The 24,990-nt window shown below is 46.8% G+C and overlaps 2 protein-coding genes across 4 annotated transcripts in view; both read right to left on the reverse strand.

Moving 5' to 3' along the window:
• ccdc40 (coiled-coil domain 40 molecular ruler complex subunit) overlaps positions 1-2,497 on the reverse strand; it is a gene marked incomplete at both ends in the record, with an annotated part of 13,176 nt that extends 10,679 nt beyond the window's left edge. The window contains 5 exons of the mRNA XM_080844149.1: positions 167-386; positions 1,265-1,348; positions 1,630-1,769; positions 2,031-2,136; positions 2,384-2,497. Coding sequence (XP_080700275.1) covers positions 167-386; positions 1,265-1,348; positions 1,630-1,769; positions 2,031-2,136; positions 2,384-2,497 — 664 coding nt within the window. The remainder of the gene's footprint in view (positions 1-166; positions 387-1,264; positions 1,349-1,629; positions 1,770-2,030; positions 2,137-2,383) is intronic.
• A 2,533-nt stretch (positions 2,498-5,030) lies between these two features.
• rhbdl3 (rhomboid, veinlet-like 3) overlaps positions 5,031-24,990 on the reverse strand; it is a gene marked incomplete at both ends in the record, with an annotated part of 33,386 nt that continues 13,426 nt past the window's right edge. Inside the window, 7 exons of one of the 3 annotated variants that reach the window (XM_080854460.1) lie at positions 5,031-5,302; positions 6,001-6,061; positions 7,301-7,401; positions 10,729-10,841; positions 15,461-15,609; positions 15,855-16,079; positions 19,750-19,902. In XM_080854460.1, coding sequence (XP_080710586.1) covers positions 5,031-5,302; positions 6,001-6,061; positions 7,301-7,401; positions 10,729-10,841; positions 15,461-15,609; positions 15,855-16,079; positions 19,750-19,902 — 1,074 coding nt within the window. Of the gene's footprint in view, positions 5,303-6,000; positions 6,062-7,300; positions 7,402-10,728; positions 10,842-15,460; positions 15,610-15,854; positions 16,080-19,719; positions 19,903-24,990 lie in introns of all 3 variants that reach the window. The other 2 variants (XM_080854459.1, XM_080854461.1) reach the window with 2 other exon arrangements.

The following is a 24,990-nucleotide window of genomic DNA, read 5'->3' on the forward strand; positions in this document are numbered from 1 at the left end:
AGTATCTTCATCAGACCAAACCAGTTATTCATTCAACCACATTGCCCTATTCCTTCAGGCTCCTTTGACCATAACTCAGATCCACTGGATAAGCTATAGGACCCTTCTACCCCATCTGTCAAAACCCCAACCCCATTCTGCTCTCTCCTCTCCCCGGCTCTCTCACCCCGCGCTCGCTGCTTGCTGGCCTGGCTGGCCGTTTTCTGTTGGTGGCCCTTGGCCCCCTCCAGCTGTTGCAGGACCTGGCGGCGCTGCGTGCTGGCCTGCATGTTGGCCTCGTGGTGGCCCTCCAGCTGGGCCTGCAGCCGAGCCAGCTCCAACTGCACCGAGTACAGGTCCACGCCCAGCCGCTCGCGCTGCCCAGCCTCCAGCTTCTCCGTGGCCAACTACAGGGGGGAGGAGGAGAAGAGGAGGGGGGGTGGAGGAGAAGAGAGGGGGGAGGAGGAGAAGAGGAGGGGGGGTGGAGGAGAAGAGAGGGGGGAGGAGGAGAAGAGAGGGAGGAGGAGGAGAAGAGGAGGGGGGGTGGAGGAGAAGAGGAGGGGGGTGGAGGAGAAGAGAGAGGGGAGGAGGAGAAGAGAGGGGGGAGGAGGAGAAGAGAGAGGGGAGGAGGAGAAGAGAGGGGGGAGGAGGAGAAGAGGAGGGGGGGTGGAGGAGAAGAGAGGGGGGAGGAGGAGAAGAGGGGGGGTGGAGGAGAAGAGAGAGGGGAGGAGGAGAAGAGAGAGGGGAGGAGGAGAAGAGAGGGGGGAGGAGGAGAAGAGGAGGGGGGGTGGAGGAGAAGAGAGGGGGGAGGAGGAGAAGAGGAGGGGGGGTGGAGGAGAAGAGAGGGGGGAGGAGGAGAAGAGGGGGGGTGGAGGAGAAGAGAGAGGGGAGGAGGAGAAGAGAGGGAGGAGGTGAAGAGAGGGGGAGGAGGAGAAGAGAGGGAAGAGGAGAAGAGAGGGGGAGGAGGAGAAGAGAGGGAAGAGGAGAAGAAGAGTGGGGGGAGGAGGAGAGAGACTCAATAAACAAGAGTGCTTACCTATAACAAGTTCATGCCATGCTAACCAATGTTGGCACGTAGCTAGTTGAATGCAATATGTGAATTTTTGACAAGCTATTTTTACATAAAATAGAATTCTTTTTATGTTTTTATATATAATTATGTTATTTATCTTAATTATGAGTATGTGTGTGCATGACACTGATGATCAGTGCCCTTCATAAGAAACACAATGGATATTGATAGGCCCATAACATTTCTTTCATGTCTTTCAATAGGCCACCATACTTTCTCTCGAAGATCCATGTTGAGTCTCTCTAGTTGTTTGCTGAGATGGTGCTTGAGAGCAGACTGGAACCTTTTCATCAATGGCTGTAATGCAAAAACAAACAAGGAAAACATGAATCAATCATGTCCGATCAGATCGTACTCTCCTTAGGATTGAAGAGCATTGTTTGCTCCGTGTTGAACATCGATTAAAGAAAAAGTGTTTTTGTAACATTAAGTTTTGAAGGGATTCTGTGCATTTAAAGCAATTGAAAATGATTTTCTCAAATTAACATATAAAAATAATGCAACAATAATTCACATTGTTCTGACACAGCCTTTAACTTGTGAATACTTCCTATCTGAGAAGGTCAGTGCTGACTCACATGCTCTGGATCCAGCACGACTAGTTCCTCTCCCTCTTCCTCCTCCTCATAGGCCCTGTGGGTCCCGTCTCCCTGGCTCTCGGAAAAGCGCTGGGAGGGGTACGGGGGCACAGGCACAAACCTACTTCCATCGTACTGCTCTGAAGGAAGCCAGAGAGAAACTGCCATTGTTACCAATCTCAAAAGGAAACATCACCCACAACAGCACCTGTAAGCTGTATGAACATGACCCAGTGCCAAGGGTCAAATTGGTGTGTCAGAGTGTCAGATTGAGGCACTCTGAGCAAACTGTGCAAAGAGGCTGCTGATTTTCATCCCTACACCCTTCCAGATGCAACACCATCCCTTTGCGTAGTCTATCCTCTGCCTCTGAGTTGTGCTAGTCAGCCATGAGGGCTTACCTGATCCATTTTGCTCCAGGAGCGCTAAGTCTGCGCCACTGACTCCCACGAGGGAATGGGAGACAGTCTGATCTGTGCCTGCCTCCGCTTGCTCATCTGAGCCACCCTGTGGACATATCATACAAATACAAATCCTGAAAGCCAGGCAGGAGCAGGACAGTGTAGCATTATTTATCACGGGAGCATTGCTTTCACACTGTGATGGTTGGTAGGCTTACATCTGAGAGTAGGCTACAACTGAAAATGATGACATCACCAGAATGGTCTTTCAGACTTGAGCATTAGACTGTGCAGTGTATATCAGATAGGGACAGTGTGACGACGGAGTTTCGATGCAATGCCTGTAACCTTACCTCAGGCATGGGAGCAGAAGCTCCTGAATCTTCTGCGGCATCAGGCGTATCTGACGGCTCACTGGTCATCTTTCTCTCCTCCTCACATCCGCCCTCACTTCCACCACCTTCCATTTCTCACTGCAATTAAGAGAACATCTAGCTGACTAGTCGGTCAAGTAACACAGTTGTTATTGATGTGTTCTTATCAATAAGTTAGTGCCAAACTTAGAATTTGATATTTAAATTAGACTAACGCTGACAAGCTAACCGGTTAGCTAACATTGCCTGCCTGCAATCCTGAACCGTCTCTAGCTACCTATATATTAAATACACAGCTAACTATAAATACAGTGCTAACTGATGTATATAATCAAATACAAAATATCTTAAATCAGTCGGTGTTTAATTCAAAGTTATAAGCAAACGTTCACTGCAACTCTAGAGTTACCTCGGTTGTTTGCCTGTGGTCCCTTGGTTGCTATGAGACGATACACATTTAAGGGGCGGGCACCACTCGGTGCAGACATCAACGTCGTGTCAGGCTGCCTGATCAGTTCAGACTACCTGATTGCGATGGCCCACATACGCTATCAAGTGAAAACAGACCTGGAAAACTGAACTTGTTCTCAGTAGACTTTGCTACGGCCAGCACCACTAAGGGTGAATAACTGACAATGAATTAATATAAGTAAAAATAAACAATGTATAGCAATTGTCAGTTTTCATTGATTTGTTTAATTTAAATGTTTAGTATTTTGTTAGGCTACTACATGGTTATGAATATAGCCTGGGCATATATGAAGAGGCTGCTGTGAAGGTGCCCACACATAGAGTAGGCTACACATGTTAGAGTAGCCTAGCGACAGGCATCAGCCACCCACTCCTTATCTACTTGTGAACTCACCAGTTCAGAATCACTTGTCAAAAGCCTGAGGGCCCTCCATTTCCACTTTGACTTCCACTCCTTCACCTTAAAAGGCATGTTCATGTGCTTGTTCACATTCATGTGTTTATGTCAGACGCACACAAATGGTAGTGCCTTTGAATACCTTCAGCTATACACTCCTTATGAGACAGAGATTCAGTGCAGCCATTGCTCAAGTTCAATGTGTACAAATGGAATATCAGACTCTTATTTTAATATAAAGTTATTTAATGTGTCTCATATTTACATAACAAATCTACAAAATATGCACATATTAAAATAAAGTCAGCATCTGACTCTTAGCACTACAGCCCTTAATACGTAAAACCCTCAGCCTCCAATACTTAATATTCATCACAGGATACAGTTTATCATTATGAGAGTACATAGCATATTAATAAAAACCAAACATTTGCAGTACGTTAAAATATTACTTTATTACCATAATGTAGGCTATGCATATGGAATCGGAGTACAGATACCTTAGCTATTAGTGAGGTCAAAGGACGGTATGCTGGGGCCCCTGAGGACCCTGAGACCCCTGAGGCCCATTTATTGTGCTCCTTTATCACGTTTGTAGGTTTAATGTCCTCAAAATACTTAAGCCACACATTTGACTCTGGCCTAGATTAAGGTCAGCTTTCTCGAGTAGTTTTATAAGACATTGTGGTTGTCCGTTGAGAAGGGAGGACACGTTTGTTATAATGTAAGCACCATGTCGCAGAACACAGACGAGTACCCAACACACTGTAGTGTCACTACACCGACAGGTCACCTCACACAATCACATGCCACCGACTGAACAAAGTATAAATAGGTTTGCAGACAGCATAGTGTTACAATTCAAGTCAGGGAGACAGTGTGCTAATGTTCATAATGTCTTCATCAGAAAAAAGGCAATTAAGTAAAATTTCCATAGGTAAACATACTGTAACTTTGTCAGGGGAAACGGTTTAGCTTGAATGTTTCCCATGTATAGTGTGTAGTATGTCAAACCATAGACTACAACTATGCACGTTTTGGACTGAGTGAAATAAATGTGTAATGTGAACCCCCACTAACAAAATGGCCCCAAGTGTGAAAACTGTGGTGTCTTAAAACCGGTTGATCTTCATAATACCAGAAGCAGAGGCGTAGCATTGGCTATGTTGGCTGTATGATTTTGGCAACACTCCATTGTAGAGCAGAGCTATGTTTCTTAGCATGCTATATTCATGTATACAAAAATATATATTTCAACTCTCTTTTCACAGAAAAAAAAGATGTGCTCCGTGTTTTTGCAACACCTCAGAAATTCACACTCGTATATGGAGAAATATATGGAGATTTTTCAACACAATGTAACGCATGGGTCTTTGGGAGTGGAATGACTGCTACTAAAACAAACTGCGAAAGCTTGATGATGACATTTCTATCCACATCAGTCTAGTATTTCACAACACAAGATTATTCACCACATTAGTAATTGGTCTACATGTCGAACACCGCTCTTGGCTTGACTTGTGCAGAAAGCTTTGGGGGTACGAGTTCATCTCTTCACTTTAGATGGATCCTTCTCTTAGTCGTATAGCGGCCTGGAGTAGGCACAGATAAGATAACAGGGCACTGCTGCAGACTGTGTTAATTCAATACAGATGAGGTACTTGGCATTGAAGTGGCGTAACAGTGCACAGATTTGTGCTCAGAAGCTGATAAGCTTGGACTATGTGCACATCTGTCTGTCCGACGTAAGGGACAATGTCACGGTGGAGGAGGTAGCTTGACGTCGAGCAGACTATAAGCGAAGACATTCCAGAAGACCCCACACATGATGAAGAGCGTGTAGACGCAGAAGAAGATCCAGAAGAGGGACTGCTCCTGCAGACGCTGCTCGTAGTTCTGAAGCACCACCACGCCCAGGGTCAGGCCCACCGCCACTCCCCCGAGGTGGGCCACGAAGCTGGGGTTCGGGCAGGGGGGGAAGGCCTGGGGGTAGAAACGCAACCACACCGCGCGGCCAAACTCCACACTCACTGGGAGGGAGGAAGGGAGAGAAAAACATTCATCTCAACAACTATTAATATACATTGGCGGAGATCTGTGTGAAAAGACCAGACAAAAATAGACCATGATTGTTGATAGTGTTGAAGCACCCTCTACTGGGGTGAACTATTGTTGCTGCAAGTTTTCAATCCATCTGGTATACATTCACATGGCATTTTGATTCACCAAAAATAAATACTTTTCGTTGCAAGAACTGAAAATTGTAACATAAATCTGCCTCACAATATTGACGAAGAAAGACTTCATTTAAAGTCTGGTTGATGAAGCTGTTGAAATATAAATAAGCATTAAATGAACTATTGTATGTAGTCTAGATAATGCATATGCTACAGGCTTCAAGTAAATAGGTCCTTCAGAATAACATATGTACATAACTGCTCCTTTAAAATTAAATCACGAATCAGGAGAAATGGCACAGTGAGTTTCTGCTGTCCTTTCTCTGCTGTTATGATCTATAAATAGAACGAGGGGTTATAGTCAGGTCTACAATAAGGTCTGACATGCACACGTTTACATATTGGCTTACTCAGTAGATACACTGGGAAAAGCAGGATCCAGAGACAGAGACCTATTTCTGGAGACAGAGGCCTTTCCATACTCAAAAGACAAAGTAAAAGTCTTAGAGACCTATTGCAATATTCAAAAGACAAAGTAAAAGTCTACTTACTGCACACCAGGGCCATGGCCATGCGGAAGAGTTTAAATTGGCACTGCATCCCTGACCAGTTCTAATTAATAGTGAGAGGAAACAGCAAAGTGAAGAAAAAAAGAGACAGAAAGAGAGATGGGACAAAGGAATAAAAGAGACAGATAGCAAAGGTTAGGAGTGAAGCACTGCACGTTCTAATCAGTTGAACACAGTCATGTATCAGACTGCACCATCAGGGATGCACATCCCTAGGATCCAGGATGCACCACATCACCGACACCATAGTCTTATTTCTATTCTAGCAGTCCCCAGTCTCCCTTTCCCTTTACCACTCTCCTTTCCTCTTCTCTCCTCCCTTCATCATTGCTGATGCAGGGTCTCATTACAGCCCTGTGCGGGGATGGGGGGGGGGGGGGGGGCAGGGCTCACGCTGACCCCACACTATTGTAGCCGTGGCGCACGTGCCTAAATATTTGATGACCAGGACCGTCCCATTAGCTGAACGGCTTCTCCTCCCAAGGTCTCGACCTTCACATTTGCAACCAATGAGCAACTACAGTTGCCAGCTGCCTGTCACAGTCAATTATGGGGTCACTAAACGAACCGATTGGGTGTCAGCTCCAGCTGTCCCGGGATGTCAAAAAGTTAAAGAAATAACAACAAACTGACTCACTCTCTGTGAGAAGCTAGAGGAAATAAAACAAAGCTCAGTTTGTTGGTATGGAACATATAAACAGGAAATGCAAGGTAAGTCCTGAGGGATTCTATTTATTCTCTGTCTGTCAGAGTTAAACGGAGTGCACACATACACACAGACACCCATGTTCAGAGCACACTCACACTCCCAGCAGTAGCCAACTGGCAGGAATGAAAGGAATCTGTGGGCAGAGAGCACCTGCTAGGCCCGTATGTTGTGAGAAGAGGCATTCTGATAGAGTGCTGGGCAGGAATGACCTCGGCTAGCCATGGGGGAGATATTTGATCCGGGCACAAAAGCCCGACAGAGGGAAAATGTGTGCTTTATATAGGATTACCTGGCCAAGAGCATCCCTGCAACACAGCAGGATCACAAACTGTCGGCACAATTTTAGAGTGCAATACCACAGATTTTCACTAGGGGCACTAGTGTTTCAATTACTGATAAAAGCACCAGCTAGAGCTCCAAGACACTTTTACCACTAGTTAGTTTATCTGCTTGATAGAAATATATCATATTATTGACACAATTTTCCTTACATCATGAATGCTTATTAGCAAATAACTCAACACAAAAAAACGAAATCATTATATTCAAGTTCTATACAAAATATATGCTTACCATGACAACATTGGCTAGATGTGCGGAGACCAACGCATAGACTCCTCCAGAAGAGCCCACGACCGGCGCCGTCATGTCGGTCACAGACACCGCCAAAGACCCTGAGGAGAGGGGGTTATGATCCATTACAATTATGACCAATAATAATAAATAATCCTCATTTCCACACTGGCGTCAAGTCAAATCAAGTATCTGTTATGGTTCCCTCAGTCATTTTTGTGACATCACACAGATAATACATAAATATATATAGAAAAGCCAAATATCATTTATTAAGTTGGCAAGAAAAATAAAACCTGACTCAATTAAATAGCTGAAGCTAATTGCCTTCTGAATCCTGTAATACTTGAGCCCAACCAGTACATACACATCCCATGCTTGATGACAGCTGTATAGGGACACAGTCCATCAGTGAGGACCTATGGGCTCACTAATGCTTGACTCATCATGGCAGCTAAATGAGTGTGGGGGTGATGGAGGAAGTATCGGGTTCCCCCTCAGGGGAGTCGGCTGCCAGTGTTGCCCGCAGGGGAGAAGCCCTCCCTGGAATGCATCCCTTCCGCTCCCCCCCCTTGGGTCCACCCAGAACCATGCTTCTCCTTAGCTCAGCATGCATTATTGATGCTAACCACACAGCACGCACCTGCCAATACAGCAGCCGTGACGAGTGACGAGTGATCCACTGCTCAGCCCACACGTTTACAGTGATGAGATGAGACATGGCGCACACGCTTGTGTGTGTGTGTGTGTGTGTGTGTGTGTGTGTGTGTGTGTGTGAGAGTGTGTGTGTGGGTGCGTGTGTGTGTGTATATTTGTTTGTGTGTGTGTGTGTGTGCATGTGTGTGTAGGTGTATGTGTGTGTGTGTGTATTTGTGGGTGTGTATGTGTGCGTGTGTATGAGAGAGAGAGAGAAAGAGAGAAAGAGAGAGAGAGACTCTTGCATGCCCATTTAATGATTACTTATTAGCAAGACACAGACAAAGGTACATGAAGGGCAGAACAGAAGGGGAGACAAAGAGGCAGCTAGAATGGCCGCTTATATTTGGCAATTAACAGCGCTGGAAAGTGGGGAGGGAGGTGATCTACTTCTACAAACTGCTCTGTGGAGTAATAAAAACCTATTCTCTGTCTCAATCAAGGATCCGTGTGGTAAGATACCCAGATCGCATAGATACCCAGACTTCACCAGGTCATGCTGCATTTACTATACCCTACCTCTGACTGATGATCTTATCTTATGGAAGGAATGAACTCAGTTAGTTAAATGAACACAACTGCAAAGCAACAATAAATACAAATATATAAACTGTCATGATATTGTGTGTCTGTACATACTGCAGTGCCAATGAACCCTGTAGTCTTGTGTGAAGCTGAGCCAGGGGCCCTAGAGGCTGCTAGATCAGATGAAAACACTGTTTATAATTACAGTGCCATCCCTCCTCATAGCAGATACATAATTATTAACAGAAACACATCATAATCCACTTCCTAACACTTATATAGACACACACGCGTGCACACACACACACGTGCACACACACACACACACACACACACACACACACACACACACACACACACACACCTACCAATGAGCATCTGGATCAACGAAAAAAAGGATAAATATAGACACGCTATCACAGTGCTGTCTCTGTCTCTTATTATTTATCTTCCCAGCATCTTATCGTCAAGCCAAGCTTCCTCTACTTCCTCTATGAACGTAGAAACGCATCTCTGTTTGGCGTTGGGATTTAGTATTTTAATTGACATAATTACGGTTATCCCAATGCTTGTTGATGAAGTCACTGTGTAAAGGGATATTTTGGAAGCGAGTCCTTGTGATGTTTGATGTGATCTAAGTCCTTTTGAGGTATATTGCCGCACATCTTTAAGTGTGTTATTTCAAACACTCTTTTACCCCAAGCAGATGAAGTGAGCCTAGGCACCTCATCTCAGAGTGGAACACACACAGAGAAAGAGAAGGCGAGAGAGAGAGAGGGCGAGAGAGACAGAAAGAGAGAGAGAGTGAGAGAGACAGAGAAAGAGAGAGAGAGAAGAAGGGGAATTGGCAGACACACTTTGTAGGTTTTGGGAGGGTCTATTGAGTTGATCTTTTGAACGAATGCTTTTTGCTAAACACACAAGACCGAACCCTGTGGGCCCCCACCGCCCCCTTCACCCCAGCCAGCGTGGCCCCCGATAGCGAGCAGCAGCAGCCGTCAAAGCTCTGGCCACCAACCAGGGGTCTAAATCCAGGCCCCACCCAGCGGGTCGATATCTAATTAACGCGGACGGGTCTCATGGGGACAGTAAGGCCCCCTAGGGTGGTTTCTGTCTGCCTGGTCATTTATAATGTGTTTCAGGCTCCACAGACACACACACACACACACACACACACACACGGACACACACACACACACACACACACACACAGACACACACACACTCAATGGTCTCAAAGGTCATAAAGACAAAGGGCACTGTCTTTGGCCTAAAGATGGCAAATCCCAATAAGATATGCAGCCACACACATGCTCCACAATGGCACAGAACCCATACATCACAACAGAAATAAACACACACACACAGATGACACACACGTGCGCCTTCACATACACATGTAGTGTGTGCACACACACTGATAAATGTACAAACTCATGACTGTTTGGTGCTTCCTCACTTAAACTGAAATTTAATTTGTTCTGATGATTTATTTTGTATATCTATTCATTCATTTCCATCCCCATTCAGTGTCCATCATCTTCCTCTCTAATATCCCTCTTAATTTCTATTCACAGCACAGTTCAGAGGATCATGCAGCGTGCCCTCATGAGGAGCCTGCTTGGGTGAGGCTGTTGGCCCAGATTAGAGAGGAGAGGAGAGGAGAAGAGGGACCCTCATGCTGCTAATGCTGAGGCCTCAGGGCCCAGGGCTTACTGGGACTCACCAGCTCTGCCTCCACATGAACAAGCACAGCACAACACAACACAACACAACACAACACAACACTACAACACAGCACGACTAGAGGCAATTGTATTGTTATGGCGCTACATAAATAAAATTGAACACAACACAACCCTCACAAATCACATTTAGGCAAATGTAAACCCACACACACACACACACACACACACACACACACACACACACACACACACACACACACACACACACACACACACACACACACACACACACACACACACACACACACACACACACACACACTTCTCTCTCTTTTCTCTCTCAACCCAAACCCTGGAATGCATAAAAACTGACTTTGGGAGGAAAGAAATGATTCATTTTCACGAGAGACAAAAATGAATGAATAAACCAACAGCCTCCCACGAATCCCGAAGGACACGGCATGCCAAACCCCAAACCACCTCTCCGCGAGGACTAACAGCTGGACGAGGACGACTCACCTGCCAGAACGCCACACACGTACACAAGGCCAATCCTCAGCGCTCCGTGCACCATCTCCAGAGGCACTCCCACCAGCAGCTGCATGGCCATGTTCAAGCCGAGGTGCTCAATCCTGTAAACAACAAACAACAAACCCAACATAAGCCTCACAGCACTGTAAAGACTCGCTGGAAAAGCACATCTCTATCAAGGGACTCAGAGGGGATTGTTTGTACAAAATGAGCTTTTTTTTCTGTCCAAGGACAACATGGTGACAGAAAAAAGATGTGACCAGTCTCTCTCGGTCTCTCGGTCTCTCTCTCTCTGGGGTCTCTGGTGTCGTCCTGCCAGGGAGAGAGAGTAAGCTACTCCAGCTCGAGCGCTAAAGCAAGGATAAACAAGTCAGGCTCCGACACTTCACTTGAGATGAGTGAGTGGGCGCGCTGTGAGGGGCGCCCCACGGGAGACGCCATTGTGTGCTTGACTCCTCAAACTCTGCAGCGAGGAAAAAAACAACAGCAGACACCCTGAGCCCTTCAGATGAGCCTCTTCCCATCACCTCCAACAGCAGCTTAGCTGGGTTGTTTTCACACTGCTTACATTTTCAACCTTATAATGTATTCTAAATTCAGACATATTTGCAAGCTCGTTTCCCCCACCGCCACCCCCCACAGCGCTGTGTGCGGCAGGAGTCATGTTGAATTAGGAGCGACTGCCGTGAAGTGAAATCATCCGTGACTGGGATCCCGGGAAGAAGAGGCAGCGAGGAGGGAGACTTTATTACGCACGGCAACGGGAGATGTGCACAGATGCCGGTCCTCCTCCAGACATCTGTGGTGATGACGAACGAACGCGGCATCTGGCCACCGCCAGCTAGCGCTCATGCCACTCTGAGATATGTGCTTTTCAATGCTGTCAGAGTTAACGCGTTGCTTTTTTGCAATTTATTTGAAATATTTGACGTGTTAAAAAATGAATTCTCGCCACGAACGCAGCTGTCTGGGTGTTGTTATCATTTGTGTTATCATAGTGAATATGTAATGGGTATAATATCTGGGGGCATCAAACCGACACCCGTCATGGAGCTTAGTTGAATTTATAAGCTTGCAAGTTTCAATGAGAACTCCAACTTACAACAAACCCAGACTGCCTGACCTAGTCGCCAAGCTCCCTCCAAAGTATCTCCCTCCCCAAAAGTCCATCTCTGTTCTTCTCTTCTTCTCCACAGTTTCTTCTCAATCCCCGGACTAAATGTCCCTTCACACTTTATGTGCTACTCATAAGAAATGTAACTTTCAGCTAACAGTCAATTTTGATGATCTGTATGACTGTAGTACACAGGGGAGAATCTGTGTTCAAAGTTCAAATTATTTTGAAAAAAGCAACTTTCGTGATGAGTGACTAGTGCTTTTACATGTCTGTCATACGCAGGCACACACACACACACACACACACACACACACACACACACACACACACACACACGACACACGACACAGACTCATACTCACACTTACAGATGAACAGATGCACAAATTCTACCCTTTTCCATTTAGACACACACAAACACACACACACACACACACACACACACACACACACACACACACACACACACACACAAGACCTCACCGATTTCCCCACACAGACAGAAACATACACAAGTGCAAGTTCTCCTTATTCCTCACACTCTCATTCTCTCACATATGTGGTGCTTTTCTTAGATCTATTCTGATTTGACTGATGAAAGCTGTGGTCCATTTGATGGGAGCATCTTCGCTAGCCGACCCCTGTTGGGTCCATGTTCCCCCGGAGGCCTTGCCCAACAGCTGCTGTGCTACAGTTCTGCCTGACCGCTGAGCCCAGGAGAGGTCGTCCAAGTCTTTGCCCGACTGGAAGCATCAGCCCACAGTGTCCTTCAAACTCGAGCGGCGGGCCAGATCGGGCCGGGCCCTGACAGAACTGGGCACCACAGCAAAATAATAATTCTCCAGTCAGGTGTTCTGCTTCTCCCTGCCATTAATCAAAATAGCACCATACAGAGTCCCACAGGGGCCCAGAAATCACAGGCAGACCCAAATCTGAACATCATAAACAGGACAAGGTCGTATGACTCCTCTTAGCAGCTCATTTAGGCTCCCTCTCCAGCGATCTCTGTAATTAACCGAGAAAGCCTTAAAAAGATCCATGAGATACACATAGGTTGCAATCTTTCTCACTGTAGCTGGGTTAGCCAGACAGAGGCCTAAACGACTATGTGTGCAATGACAAAGCATCTCTTTTAAACAGCACTGATAAACAGTAACAACCCTTTTCTTTCATGGAGTGACAGCATCACCCTTGAAGACAACGGCTATTGATTGCTTTCTTTTTTCAACACAACCAGTTGCACTCCAGATTACAAAGACTGATTATTCAACCTGAGAGAAGATGTAGCCAGTGTTCTCTTCTCTATGAGTAAAGAGAGGGTCATCACTCTGCTATCTACACAAAATGCCTCACACAAGTATCCGTTGCTCACACAGGAGGGAACTGGATAAACATTCTGCTTATCCTGCTGACAGATAAATGATACAATATAAATAAACTGTAAAGCGCTGAATTATGCATGAAAGGGCGAGCAAGGCCATCTATTTCCAGTCCAAAAATGATCCCGCATTAGGGGGGAAAATCCTGCTTTAAAAAAAAATGGCGAGATGAAAACACTAGGGAGCTGCCAAAACCCTCGGCACATGTTTGGCACCAGACGCGCCACAAGAGACTGGGCCCTCTGACGCGCCACAAGAGGCCGGGCCCCTCTGACATTAAGGGAGACCTTGTCACAGGAAGAAACTGGGATTTGATAGGGGCTTTAATAGAATCGGTTCCGCAGAAGGTCTTTAATAATAACAGCCAAGTGTGACAAATGTGCCAAGGACAAGTTCACTCTCAGATGCACTCTCAAGAGATGGAGGAAGGAATACGATAGCAGAACAGAATCTAGTGCTACTGCTACTCCCATTCAAAGCTGAACATGAAATACATGAACAACAGCCACTGCTCAGTGAAACACAACAGCAAGTGAGATGCAGCATCTCTCCCTCTCTCTCTCTCTCTCTCTCTCTCTCTCTCTCTCTCTCTCTCATCTCTCTCTCTCTCTCTCTCTCTCTCTCTCTCTCTCTCTCTCTCTCTCTCTCCCTCTCTCTCCTCCTCTCTCTCTCTCTCCCTCTCTCCCTCTCCCTCCCTCTCCCTCCCTCTCTCTCCCTCTCTCTCTCTCTCTATCTCTCCCTCACTCCCTCCCTCTCCCTCTCTCTCTCTCTCTCTCTCTCTCTCTCTCTGTCTCTGTCTCTCTCTCTCTGTCTCTCTGTCTCTCTCTCTCTCTCTCTCTCTGTCTCTCTCCACTGATTAAGATGGGGTAATAGCTCTTGGGGAGGGATGTCAGTGGGATTATCTCAGCGAATGCACAGCAGAACCGCATATAGCCCCACAGGACTCTGGCTGGTGGGTGACCTCTGTTTGTTTTGACAAGATTGGCATTCAGTTTGGGTTTGCAGACAGGAGGGATCAACAACCATGGCTTACCAGGGGATTACACAGTAGGGTGGGGGGGGGGTGGGGGGGGGGGGGGGGGGGGCTTTAATAAACGCCACATTAAAGGCTAAAAAAGCAAAAGTCCATGGACCAGCCACAGCTCTCTACTGGGCACACCATGAACCAGAGAGCAGGTAGGGATGAGATCGCTGGAACCCCCCCAGGTGCCATGGGTTGGAAATGGCCTCTTCTGGTACAACGGAGCCACAATTATTTCTGACAGTACATGTAATGACGGCAAAAATCTGGTGCAGAAATAATAAATCCATGGCTGGAGATGTTGAAAACACGGAACATCGAAAAACATTGTCCAAGAGGCTTATATAGTTTAAATGACCCATGCCTAAAAATTTGAATAACCTGAATTTCAAATTAAACAATTTCATTCTTTTGAGGAACCTTTCAGTGCTTTATTATGTTGACTCTGCGATGCGAAAAGGTGCCGTGCTCTTAATAAAAGCGTATTTGCTCCTCTGGTAATCAGTGTGCTTCATATGAGCTCTGAGGAGGATGCTTCCTCAACTCTAACTGCCTGTGGATTACACACAAGCTGCTGGTGTTCAAATTACATGCGTTTTTTATTGCAGTCTTTAATAGCTAGGCTACCAAGAGCTTTGAGTCACAATTAATCCTGCCCTTACTTGGTTTGAGTAACACACTGTACACTTGCAAGCTTCACAATCATCTGGAATGCCATAGAGCTTTTTTAATCCATCTTTGGTATGATCAAAATCATGTTTGACCCTCAATGTTTTATTTTCCTGTCTTCATATACCTGGTAAAATACTTCTGAATTAGTTGTTTAGGTAGGCAGGCAGCCCAGGTTATCAGTTTTTTTCTGGAAGTCTGCTCTGAAATGTTCTGGAATCTTCTCCCACATTTAAACCAATTCAGTGGCTCAAATCCGTGACCATGACCTAATTCCTCGAGGCAAAACTTTCCACCTGACTTCTCTTCCCCCAAAATTACCACCAAGTACTAGTCTATCAGAATTCGGTCAGTGATGTATGCTTGAATGATTATTTCATCCTATGATACTCCATAGGTCTAGATTATGTTGCCTACATTCACTGACTGTATGTTGTTTCAGGGAAATCCATCAGGTATGTAAAAAGCATTTGGCAACAGTCAGTCTGGTGCTTCCACCTACAGTCTGGCTCAGTGAGAGTATGACTGACTCACCCCGTGTGCATGAAGGCGTAGGTGAGGAAGCGCCAGGCCTGTGCCCGTAGCCGGGGGTGGTACGGTAGAGCCCCCCTCAAGTAGGCCGGAGACGACACCTGCAGCACCCATCGGTCCAGCTGCACCCCATAGTAAATGAAGACTGCCACCTACAGTAAACAGATGGGAACACACCCATTCATTCACACAGGTGCTCTTTGGGATTTGAATTTGTGCTAGTAGCAGACTCAGTGAAATAAGCAATGACTTTATTCAACTTTCAAGAGATATATCGGTTACTAATAAACCTACAGACATCTCGATGCGTATTCATTTATGCAACATTACATATGAACTCGTCAACAATGCAACTTTTTGTGTTGTTTCAAGAAACTTTTCCTCTTTATTTCCGCACCTCTGCGATGGTAATGGCCAGGATGAGCCAGGGAGGGGGGCAGCACGTGTAGCTGTCGAAGTACCACTTGCGGTCGACCTCGCGGGGGAGAGTCTCATAGGCCACGTGGCGCACCAGCCTCTGGGAGAGACCCAGGCCCACCTCCTCGCTCAGGGACACTCCCTTCAGTTGCCGGCTCCCCTGGAGGATGGCCCGCCGGAAACTGTTGGAGCGCTTGTTACTCATCTGGAGGGAAACACACACACACACACACACACACACACACACACACACACACACACACACACACACACACACACACACACACACAAAACACTGATGTTCAGCAAAAAGGCACACGCATGAACACAAACATGTAGGGAGGCACACATACGCAGAAACAAACGCATGTTCAGAAACAGACACATATAAATGCACATAACACTCACCTTGTATACAGACAAAGGCACACACAGACACCACATACCAGAATGGAAATGCAAGATAATGGTGGTGTTGGACTTAAGTCCAACTTCAGGAATGTAAGTCCTTGCATAGGTTCTACCAGACGCCGAGGAGCTGATCTTATATGTTCTTTGGCTCAAGTCATATCAGGCTTATGTGAAGGACAACCTAAAATTGTCGTTTATGTCGTATTATCTAAAGATATTTGTGCAAAAGGGGGACATGGTAGCATACTGAAATAGTTCCATTCGGCAAGCAAGCTAGTCTGTGTGTTTCCATAAATTCCACCCGATGAATAATGAAAGAGCCACTTTGTTGGGTGCTAGCCACAAGTCTATCCCTCTCTGATTCTTTCTCTCAGTACAACAGCTCACACCCCTACGAACCTCCTGCGAGAACAGTGACGGAATGCTTTCCCCGTTGCCTGGCAACAGCGGAGCGATTCCCTTTCTTCCCTCTTCCCCAAAGCCTGGCAGCAGATGCCAGACAATGTTCACCAAACAGCCCCCTTGAGCTGAGAAGGTGGCAAAGCGAAAACCCTGAATGTCCTTTTTTCCCATGCCAGACTCTTGATCCGAAGTGGCCTGTGACATGTGATGTAACGTGATGAGGAGCTCAAGAGGAACCAGGAATGCAGGGCAGGGGAACACAGCCCACAGCCAGATTCTCCAGATTTAACCTTGACTTTGCAGGCTGCGCCAGAACAGAAGCTACTTGTTATTTGAATGTAAAGGGAGACAGAATTTGTAGCACTGCACTCGTATTGTGGCAAATAACTTCAATCACACAAGGGAGCTTGTGGTTGCACTCCATGAAACAGTGCCTATTTTAGGATTAGGTGGAGGGGGTTTATTAGCGAGTAACTAAACGCTGCTGATGCTGAGGAGATGGCTTAGCTTCGTGCCTGGATAATAGCTTATCCCCAAATTCTTCAGGCATACGGTCTGGAAATGTAGAATATAAGAAAAGAGCTGCAATGGTGGCCTTTACTTTGTTTTTGTTTTTGTCACAGCGCATAACTTTGACAAATGGCTTCAGCAATAAAGTAGAGGAAATTCAGAGCAACGAGCGCTATAAATTGTGACTGGGTATTTTTTGGAAAGAGCGGTCCAGCAAGGATTTGTTCAGAATGTCCTTGGATTACTGCGGAGAGGATGGCTGTGTTTTTCCCCCTGCCCTGCTTTGTACAGCGCTCTCAGTAAAATCCATCTCCTCTGTCCTCTGTTTAACAGCTGAGCAGCTTGAAGTGATCAATGTTTTTCAAAGCAGCAGCAGTACCAAGTTCATGCTAGCTTCCTCCGGAGAAAGATTTATTGTCATGACTACAGAATGTGTTCGAAATGCACAGATAATACGGGGGTTCTCTTTCTTTCCAGCCATTATTTCACAGTTACTCCTTGAAAAACAAACAGACTGTGAACAGACAGTCTGACATTATCCTTGCACTGATGGCCAAGACTGTGATTTGTGAGACGGCTCACTGTATTGGATGGGAGGTGCGTGCACGTGTGTTTGTGTGTGTGTGATTATGTTTGGGGGGGGGGGGGGGTTACTGCATGGGGCTGGTTGCCATGGCCACCATGTCTGGGCAAAGGCAAACAAGCCACACACATTGCTCACACGTTACCGCACAACAAACACTCATCTCGTCTCCTCGCAGGCGTTTTCCCCTCCAGCAGCCAAACGCCATAATGGCCACAGACTGATTCGTCCAGCTGTGCAGAGCAATTTCTCTCCCCTCCCCCCCCCCCCCCCCTCGAAATAGGGAGCTCCATCCCTGCTATCCACAGCAGCGGGAGGCTATCAGCGCTAACCAAGATAGAGGGAGAAGAGTCTGAGAGAGGAGATAGAACGAGGGAGAATGAGTGAGGGAGAGAGACAGAGCGAGGGAGAATGAGAGAGGAAGAGAGACAGAACGAGGGAGAGGGAGAGGGTGAGGGGGAGAGACAGAACGAGGGAGAATTAGAGAGGGAGAGGGTGAGGGAGAGAGACAGAACAAGGGAGAAGGAGAGGGTGAAGGAGAGAGGAAGCCAGGAAGAAAGCGCAACAGTGAGAGAGAGAGACAGAGAGAGGGAGAGTGAGAGACAGGGAGAGGTAGCAAGCTAAAGTGAGAGAGAGAGAGAAAGAAAGCGAGAGTGTGTGTGATTGAGGGTGAGAATAAGAGATGGGGTAATGACTTGTCATCACAAAGACAGCTTTATGGGGAAAGCAGCGTTGTAAAAGTAAAGATGGGCGTGTGGGAACAAAGCAGCCTCAAGCAGCCCCCAACGCCTCAGCACAGCCCCACTCCGACCTGCACCCCTTTCTCCTCTCCCCCACAGCTTTTGTTGTGGCAAGCAGCGCATGTGAACACTCCCCAGGGGGAACAATGGCAGCTCAGACCCCCCCCCCCCGCTACATGCTCCTCATTCTTCCCTGTCCCACTCCCAGCTGTAGGCTCAGGCCCTGTGACACACACATGACCCGCCCGGACCAACAGGGGACAGTGCCAATGCCCACGGTGCCCTGGCTCCATGCCACCTCGCCCCCTGGCCACTGCCCACCTCACAATAACCTCCTGTCTGGGAGAAGGGTTTTGATCTCAACCTCGAAAGGAGGGAAGGGGGGAAAAATGAGAGATAAAGAATGAGGGAGAGAGAGAGAGCACTGGAGAGAGAGGGAGAGAATGATTGATTTAGCACTCTCCCGTGACATTCATTTTGCGAGCTGATCATTTTTCAAGATGACTGTCGTTGAGTGCTCCCAGTTCAAAAGTTCACAGGACATCTGGGACTGGCAGAGATAAACATTTTGACTAGATGGGGCAAAGCCAAACAAAGGCATAAAGGAAATAAATCAAGATGCAGCATCTAAACGTTATTTTAAACAAAAACAGTTCCTGGCAGTTCGCTTGTGTTGCCAGAAAGCAAGACAGCCGACACAACACTGTTTTGACAAGTTCAATGGAGCGAATCAAGCTTTTTCAGAATTACTTAATCAGCTTTTATAATTTTAGTTCTATTACTCAAAACTCCTCAGTGTTTCCAGTTGCTGTGCCACATATATTGCTCAATCATTTTCGGTTGTCAACCTAATCAGGCTCTGCTGGAGAGCTACGCCTCTTCATCTAGTGACTTGATTTCTTGTTTTCCCTAATTATGTGCCATCGGAGAAATGCTCATCTAGAAGGGACTCGGGCACAGTAGACCTATTTGCATAATATTTCTATGCACATTTGCACTCAATTTGGATTTCTTAAATTTCCTCATAACGGAGGCGGCATTTTCCAACATAGATTGACATACCTTTAAATCACCAATGACCTGATTCTGTAACAGAAGCCTCTGTGCAAAATACAAATGTCTTTGTAACAAACGTACGAGACACAACTACCCTCAGATGCGGGGAGGGCTTCGCGAGGCATGACCACCCTCCCTTTTACCCTCAAAACAAACTCGACCCGTTTGCTCACCAGGTTCACAAAGTCTTGGTAGCAGATCTTCCCGTTGGCGTCAGCGAGCGCCAGGAGCACCTCCAGCTTATTGGGGTCCAGCTCCGAGCCGTGGGCCGCCAGGAGGTCCCGAAAGCGCTCGGTGCTGATGAAGCCTGAGCTCTCGGGGTCATACTGCGAAGGCAAAAACCCACAGGAGACACGGATCAACACACCAGGAACACACACGCAGCGCTCGCTCACACCCCCTCCAGTTCACACCTTACAAGCGAGAGGTGAAGACAAAAACGCACCCACACCACTGAGGCTGTGAGATTAACACCTTTTGTGTGCGGTTGTCTTGCTGAAACTCACACTCACAGAATCAATTTAGTGAGCTTTGTTAAATGAACTGACACTGGCTTTGGTGTTAATGGAATTCATTTGCAACAATCATGGCAGCCTATTTTAGTCGGTGCAAAGTGTTAAGAAGCCTTGAACAGAGAAACAGCTTAGAAGAAGCGTTTGAAATGGAGGTTAAACATACACTGAGATAACAACAAGCCGTCAAATATCATTCCTTTGTGCGTCAACTAGAAATGTCCCAGAGTGCAAATGGCTAATGGTGATGACCCATTCTTGCCCTTTACCCTTCACAGACTGTTTACCAAGGGCTTACTGCCCTGGTGACACAGCAAATCCTGCAGCTCCACAATGTCACTCACACTCACCACAAAGGGAATGGAAGAAGCAACAATGAGATGCCCCATTCACATACTGTTTCTCAGGAAAGCCACTGACCTCTCTCTCTCTTTCTCACACACACACACACACACACACACACAGAAAGTCTTTGTGAAAAAGCCTCACGAAAACATCAATGACGCAACTGTTTGCTGAACAACTTGGCATTTTCTATTTGAGTGACAGCGAGTCTGTCCAGTTTACCTGTGGTTACCCACAGAATGTCTTTAGTCTGACACAGTACCAGTCCTCTGCTATGTGAAGGTATTTCTGTTGAAGTGCTTAAGACAGTGAAGGAGCATAGACCTGCCATAATAATGTGAACAGTGACTCCCACCGTCGTATCTAGAGCCCTGGTGACGGTTGTTTGTTTGTGTCCTCCATATGGCCTATTTGGCACAGGAGTGACCAGATGAGGGAGGGCTCACAGGAGGGATTTTGCTCTCTTTAGACAAACAACAAAAGGGTGCCATTCCACCATTTCCCTCTCTTTTCTCTCCCAGACTCAAAATGTCACTCGTTAATTCTATTCTCAGCTCATCTATTCTAATCCGTTGCTGAAAAGTTTCGCAGTGTAATAGCTGCGAGCAGCGGACTGGGAAATGAAATAAGCAATTTGTCGGATATTCAATCCCCAATGAACTCACGACCTCAGACTTCAGGAAAATGGAAAGTCAAATCATTTTAACAGATCAGTCTGAAGACGGCCTTAAAGATGAGACTGTTGGTTGGGCACAGGGTAAACACTATGGCGAAACACTCACTGGCACTCACATGTGAATCCTCCCCCCCCCCCCCCCCCCCCCCCCCCCCCTCATGTACAGTAAGATGCAATGACCAAAGACTCAAAGACCCAAAGACTCACAACCAGAGCTGGAAGAAGACACTGAACTGACCTTCTCCTGCCGGATCGCTAGCTTGTGTCGGGTACCGATGCCATCACCGCATGCTTTCATGGTAGATGCTGGATGAGCTTGAGTGCTCCCATCTACCGTCTGTGCCAATGTGAGCTCAACTCCCACAGACAAGGACTTATCTGGTCCCCTGAACGGATTTACAGTTCAAGCCGCCCCCCCCCCCCCCCCCCCCATAGAACCCCAGCCCCAATCCCACAGATGCCCCCCACCCTGAGCCCCTTACCCTATATTCAGCCCTACTTTCACTCCCTCTCAGACAAACATCTCCACGTTCATACTCCGCTGAGCACTCGACAGGACTGGCAGAGGATAAGCAGAGATAGAGAATCACACAAAACAATGTGCCCTCAACGGCAATTTCATGCAAGGCTTCCAGATCCCCCAATTAGTTGTCATTTCCCTCGGCTCCCCGTGAGGAGTTGACACAACAGAAGCAGAGGACACACTATGATATACCGAACGACTCCGTGCATTTACATGCATACATTCAACTCCGTACCAGTTACAGCGAACAGTCCTAGAAAAGGACAATAATTGTCATGTTGGGTAGAGAAGGATTTCAGGCACCGCAGCAGTTTGGAGGGAAACAACAGGTTTTTCAATTATTTACTTGAATGGGAGCCAAGTTTCCCCATGAGAAAAACCCCAGAGAATTGTGCGAGAAGGGTAGCCCAAACAAAGGCGTGGCAAATTCAATAACACACACACACGCACACACACACGCACAGACACACACTAACACACTAACACACACACACACACACACACACACACACACACACACACACATGCCTCTCAGCCTGGGCTGTAACATGCAGATTAATCCTGACAGAATAGGCGGCGGTGGTGGAGCTTTCATCTGGGGGCTCCTCCATGGCCCACTGTCTGAGCCGAGGAGGGGGATTGAGCTCAATGTCTGTGCCACTCATTTCCATAATGCTGCATATTAAAAGAGCTGAACACGGCAATGAGAGGATGGGGCTCAACAACCGTCACGGACAATCTAAAGACCTGCAGCTACAAAAGGACGGCCATTCTAAAAATAAACCAAAAATGTATAAAGAAGGAGGACTTGAGTTATACTTTTAAAAATATAATTCTGAAAAGTAAACAGCAGATGTTTTATGTCCTCAAGCACTTCCATTCACTAATGGACAAAGCCATTCCTCCCTGTCTCTCCAGATGAAGAGGACTTCAGTAACTTGTTTGTCCTGCGGTGTCTCCCAGTCAAACATGGAGCAAGACACTCTCTATGCGGGAACAGAAGACATCCGTCTTGTGTGCTGATGGTCAGTGAACTCAATTAACCTGACTAGCGGAGCCACGGAGTGATGCCCCCCCCCCCGGGGAGATGTCTCTCTGATCTTACCGGCCCTGGGCTGACTTTGACCTCTGACCCCGGCGAACATGGGGTATGCTTGACCAAGCTGAACTCTAAATTCACTGTCAATTTTCTGCAACAGCAACTTTGGGATGAAAAGATAGCATTTTTTCCCCCCATTTTTCCTAATATTTGTTCTTTAAACAATATATAATAAAATCTGCCACACAGACAGTTTATCATGGATAAAAACCTCAGCCAAATGTCTAAAAATAATATATGTTGCAGCGAAACTTTGAGCTGACCACAGGCTCTAATGATCTAGGAAGGCCTCCCACATTTGCAGGTCGTCGGCTGAAAAATGAAGACATGCTCCTTAGACACGCTCCTTCGCCTGCTTCAAGGCGGGGGCTGTGCGTCGTATGACAGTAACACGCATGACCTTTGGAGCATCGGCTCGGAGAGTAGCGCAGCTCGGCTGCAGAGCTTATGATGTTCAGTGTCGTACACAAAGGCCTGCTGCTGTATCTGTCCACCGCTTCCAGTTGCTATTGTGCTCGCTCTCTCTCTCCTTGTCAAGCATGTTTATAATGGGGGGGATATGATAGTTCTAAGGAGATTAGTTCTGTAAAGGAAAAAGGCTTTTTCATCTTGTTATTATTATCTGTTAACATGATGTGCATGAATATAACACACGCTTACACAATGATACACACAAATACTCACCCAAATGCAGTCAGAAATATAGTACTCTCACACTCAGACACAAACACACAAAAATCACAAACACACACACATGCACGCACACAGAGGTCTTTAACGAGGCCCTTTTCCTTCCCTTTCATCTCCCCGCTTTGAGGATGTGATGAATGAGGCACATCCATTTCCCTCCGCAGCGCACCTCAACTGTCTAGCCGCTGATAAATTAGCCCAGCGTGGCAGAACCCAGCTGCACCTCAATCATCTACACAAACCAGCAGACACACGGGTCTTATTGTTTATGACTTCAGATACATCAGACACAAGCCCCACACTTCTTTGTCTGGTCTTCAAATAACATTTCCCTTCACTACCTTCATTTTCATTTATCACAATCTATAATCGTACAATCATTCTTTTTCATAGCAATTTTCAACAAATGAGCTTGAAATGATCGACTTTAATTGGAGATCATGCAGTGCTGAGGTCATAGAGCTGAAATGATCACTCTTTTGGGTAATCCTCACGTGGGGCTATCAACCATTTTGCTTCAGATCAGAGGCACTAGGTGAAGGGTTTCACAGGGCAGAGGTTGGTTCCTTACTGAATTAACCATGGCGCCTTGGTGTAGTGATTAATGAAGTCTCTCCATAGAAGCACGGCATGGGAACAAACCTTTAGGTCACAAAACAGCGCTCTTAGTTTACAGCAGGTATAGGGCGCCGAGACAAAACGCTCCCCTGACAACACCCAATTAGTGTGTTTAATTAGAAGCTACTGTGCAGGGAGCAGCCCGGCGCTTTCTGTGTGCAGATTACAGGGCGCAGTCTGGTCCCTTCCTGATAAAAGGAGTGTCTCGTTGTTTCCTTACTTCCCACCCCACTTGGGACTGACAGGGCTGGCAAATGTTTCCTCAGCCTCTGGCATTTGTGGGGGATACGTGGGGGAAGAGGCAATGAAGCTAATCAATGGAGGACATGAGGAGGACGCTCACTACGTAGCCAGTCAGCCTCTGAGCAGGGCGGTACGGCCTCAACATGGCAGCTGGATGGGGGCCTTCACCTGAATGAAGTGTAGGTGGTCTCTCATCTCCAACTCTCTTCTCTCGACGCCTCCATAGAGATTAACTGCCTCACAGCCTCACTCGGGGTTGGCCAGACTCATTCCCACACAACAGCTGGGTGACGTGTAGTGGTCCATTGTGCCTCGGAGCGCCCTCTCAGGCTCTAAAAGAGCCTGTTCAACCCCCTGAACCCTTTCTCCCTTCCCCAAGGCCAAGGCTGGCCTTTCTCATGCTAATGTCGGCCATTCCTGGCGCTCACGCTGGCCATTGAGAGGGCGGCCCTGACACTGTTCCGCCCTCGGCTGTGTGAGAAGCTGGGGGTCTTCTATAAGCTTCACAAATGTCAGACCATAAAGCTCCTATCTTGTCACACTGAAAGGGATCAGAGCGGCTGAAGTGAGTTATTACCACAGCGATGAGTTGAGTCTGTTTCAGCTAATGTATAATAAAATGTAATCTTTTACTTTTAAGATTCTATGATAAAAATGTATATTTTTTGTCATAGAGGGGTTGTTTGTTCTCATTGCTTCTTAGAATGT

The sequence above is a fragment of the Sprattus sprattus genome (genome assembly GCF_963457725.1).
Source record: "Sprattus sprattus genome assembly, chromosome: 1".
NCBI lineage: Eukaryota > Metazoa > Chordata > Actinopteri > Clupeiformes > Clupeidae > Sprattus > Sprattus sprattus.